This window comes from Falco punctatus (genome assembly GCF_963210335.1).
Source record: "Falco punctatus genome assembly, chromosome: 9".
Classification (NCBI taxonomy): domain Eukaryota; kingdom Metazoa; phylum Chordata; class Aves; order Falconiformes; family Falconidae; genus Falco; species Falco punctatus.
The window spans coordinates 16,743,093-16,746,562 of record NC_137589.1 but is presented as its reverse complement, the minus strand read 5'-3'; the positions used below and the strand labels follow the sequence as shown (position 1 = coordinate 16,746,562).

At 73.3% G+C, this 3,470-nt stretch overlaps 1 protein-coding gene across 1 annotated transcript; it reads left to right on the top strand.

Moving 5' to 3' along the window:
• Positions 1-276: 276 nt before the first annotated feature.
• EGR2 (early growth response 2) lies at positions 277-2,997 on the top strand. The gene is made up of 2 exons (XM_080402765.1): positions 277-754; positions 1,097-2,997. Exons 1-2 carry the CDS (start codon positions 577-579, stop codon positions 2,305-2,307), a joined length of 1,389 nt encoding a protein of 462 aa, XP_080258891.1. The 5' UTR covers positions 277-576; the 3' UTR covers positions 2,308-2,997.
• The last annotated feature ends 473 nt before the right edge of the window (positions 2,998-3,470 follow it).

Below are 3,470 nucleotides of genomic sequence, written 5' to 3'. Positions count from 1 at the left end.
CCGGAACGAGCCCTAAAAAGGGCAGGGGGGCGGGGCCGGATCCGCTCCTTTTTAGGACAAGGGCCCCGCCACCGGAATCCCCCCCTGGGCGGCGCGGCGGGCGGCGGCGGGGCGCTGCCGGCGCGGCGGGGGCTGAGCGCGGCCGGGGCGGGTCGGGGCCGCCCCCGCGGGGCGCGGAGCGCGGCGGGGAGGGGGGGGGTCGGGGCGGGCGCGGGGTGGCGGGTGCCGCACGCGGGCGCCCACGTGACCGCCAGGCCCCGTTCCTCAGTCCTTATATGGGCAGTGACGTCCCGGGCATTCAGGGGGCCCCCATAAATACTTACCGCCAGACTTGTCCTCCAGCGCGAGCTGCGGCGGGAGCGCGGCTCTCCCGGGGCACCGCGGGCACCGCACCGCCGCGACGGGGCGGCCGCCCGCCCGCCCGCACATGCCTCCCCGCGCGCCGCGCCGGCTCCCCGCCGTCCCCCCGCGCCGGTAGTGGGAGGCTGGGGGAAGCGCCCCCTCCTCTCCCCCTCCCCGCCCCGAGCGCGCACCGCCGGCCGGGAGCACCGCTCCCCCGGCCGCCCCGCCGCCCCCATGATGACCGCCAAGGCGGTGGACAAGATCCCGGTGACCCTCGGCGGGTTCGTGCACCAGCTCCCCGAGGGCATTTACCCCGCCGATGACATCTCCGCCGCGCTGCCAACTTCGGTCGCGATCTTCCCCAATGCCGACCTGGCGGGGCCGTTTGACCAGATGAGCGGTGTGGCCGGAGGTAAGCGGAGCCCGCGCAGGTGCGGGCCGGGCCGCCCGCAGAGGGCGGCGGAGCCCTGGGGCGGCGGGCGGGCGGGCGGGGGGCGGACTGGGACGGGGGCCGCGGCCTCCCCGCCGCCCGGCCGGGGTCCCCGGCGCCCCTCGCGGCAGCTCTGCCTCCGCGCCCGGCTCGGGGGAAAAGTTGCGGCGGGCGCGGAGCCCCCGCAGCCGGAGCGCAACATGTGCGCGCCGCAGCCCCGCGCCGCGCCGGGCCGGGGCGGGCGGCGGCCGGAGCCGAGGCCGGGGCCGGGCCGCCCGGCGGGTGGCGGCGCGGAACGCTGACCGGCTCCTTTCCCCCCCCCAGACGGCATGATCAACGTGGACATGGGCGACAAGCGGGCCCTGGACCTGCCCTACGGCGGCGGCTTCGCGCCCAACGCCCCGGCCTCCCGCAACCAGACCTTCACCTACATGGGCAAATTCTCCATCGACCCGCAGTACCCCGGCGCCGGCTGCTACCCCGAGGGCATCATCAATATCGTCAGCGCGGGGATCCTGCAGGGGGTCAGCACGCCCTCCTCCGCCGCCCCCGCCGCCGCCCCCGCCTCCTCCGCCTCCTCCTCGGCCACCGCCGGCTCCGCCGCCTCCGCCGCCTCCCCCAACCCGCTGGCCGGGGCCCTCGGCTGCACCATGGCGCAGGGCCAGCCGGCCGACCTGGAGCACCTCTACTCGCCGCCGCCGCCGCCCTACTCGGGCTGCGGCGACCTGTACCCGCAGGACCCCTCCTCGGCCTTCCTGCCCGCCGCCGGCGGCGGGGCGCTGCCTTTCCCCCCGCCGCCCTCCTACCCCTCCCCGAAGGCGGCGGCGGCCGACGGCGGGCTCTTCACCATGATCCCCGAGTACGGCGGCTTCTTCCCGCCGCCCCAGTGCCAGCGGGAGCTGCACGCCGGCCCCGACCGCAAGCCCTTCCCCTGCCCCCTCGACTCGCTCCGCGTCCCGCCGCCCCTCACGCCGCTCTCCACCATCCGCAACTTCACCATGGGGGCGCCCCCGGCGGGCGCCGCCCCCGGCAGCGCTCCCGGCGGCGGCGGGGGCGAGGGCGCGGGCGCCCGGCTGCCCGCCGGCGCCTACAGCCCGCACCACCTGCCGCTGCGGCCCATCCTGCGGCCCCGCAAGTACCCCAACCGGCCCAGCAAGACGCCGGTCCACGAGCGGCCCTACCCCTGCCCCGCCGAGGGCTGCGACCGCCGCTTCTCCCGCTCCGACGAGCTCACCCGGCACATCCGCATCCACACGGGCCACAAGCCCTTCCAGTGCCGCATCTGCATGCGGAACTTCAGCCGCAGCGACCACCTCACCACCCACATCCGCACGCACACCGGCGAGAAGCCCTTCGCCTGCGACTTCTGCGGCAGGAAGTTCGCCCGCTCCGACGAGAGGAAGCGGCACACCAAGATCCACCTGCGCCAGAAGGAGCGGAAAGGAGCCGCCGCCGCCGGCGGGTGCCCGCAGCCCGGCGGCGGGAGCGGCGCCGCCACCCTGGCCCCCTGCGCGGCGCGGACGCGGACGCCCTGACGGCGCGGGGTGGGCAGGACCCAGCGCTGAGCCGCTGAGCCGCCGCCGAGGGCGGCGGGGCGCGGAGCCCGGCGGGGCGCGACGAGCACCTGGTGGCGCCGCGGGGCTCCCCCGGGCCGGAGCGGGCCGGGCCGGGCCGGGCCGGGCCGGCCGGTGTACATAGGGGCTGCGGCGGGAGGATGGATGCATGCAGTGCCGTCGTGGTGAGGTGTCCTTGGTGCCTTGTGTGGTGTAGAGCCCGGTCCCCTGTCTGCATGTGGGGGGTGCCTTACCGATCCGCTCCGACGACAGCGGCGACACCGAGACCGGAAAGTTTTCCCTCCCTGGTTTTAGTATGGCTGTACATTTCTGCCTATTAATATTGGGATTTTTTTTTTTTTTTTTTTAGAGACTATATTTTTGTACGCACTGGCTTGGGGTTTTGTTTTTGTTTTTCTTTCTGGTGACTTAAAAGTGTTACGTTTGTAGTAGGACTTGGGACGGGTTGTAAATACTTTGGCTGGAACCGACGCCCGTTGGCCGCCGGGACCCGGCGCGCAGCAGATAACCCGAATAATGCACAACCACTAACGGGAGCTGGAAGGAGAGAGGGTTTCTTTCTGGCCGCTCTGTAAATAAACTTTTCGACCATAGGGTAGGTGCTTACAACGTTTATAAAAGACGACAAATAAATCTCTTAATTATGCTAAATTGACAGCTTTATTTCCGTAGGTTCCGCGGCCCGGCCCGGGGGAACGGGTGCCGCCCGCCCGTCCCCGGAGGGCTGCGGGGCAGCCGGGCCCGGGCACCTCGGAGCGCCCCGCACCGCCCCGCACCGCCGTGGCGCGGAAAACCAGCGGCCCCGGCGTAGTAGCGCTCGCTCTCGGGAGCGGGGATTCCCCTCGGAGACGACAGACGGGATAATATCGGCCAGGGGAGCGGGGTGGGTTTTTTTGACTCGCTTTCTGTTTTGTTCCGCGGTTACGGTCCGCCCCAGGCAGCCTCCCCGAGTGGGCTCCGCAAAAGCGGGTACCGCCGCCCCGACGGCCGCCCCGCGGGGACAGCGGCTGCGGCGGCACCGGGCTGTGCGGGCGGCACCGCGCCCGTTCTTGGGGCTCCGCGGGGCCCGGGGGCGGCGGCGCTCACCCCCGCGGCACAGCCGGGCTTTTCCTGTTGAACCCATC

Excerpts from the sequence above, each read along its gene's own strand:
- EGR2 (XM_080402765.1), top strand. The coding sequence starts at position 577 with ATGATGACCGCCAAGGCGGTGGACAAGATCCCGGTGACCCTCGGCGGG. Across the intron at positions 755-1,096 it reads GATGAGCGGTGTGGCCGGAG|ACGGCATGATCAACGTGGAC; the intron begins GTAAGCGGAGCC and ends TCCCCCCCCCAG.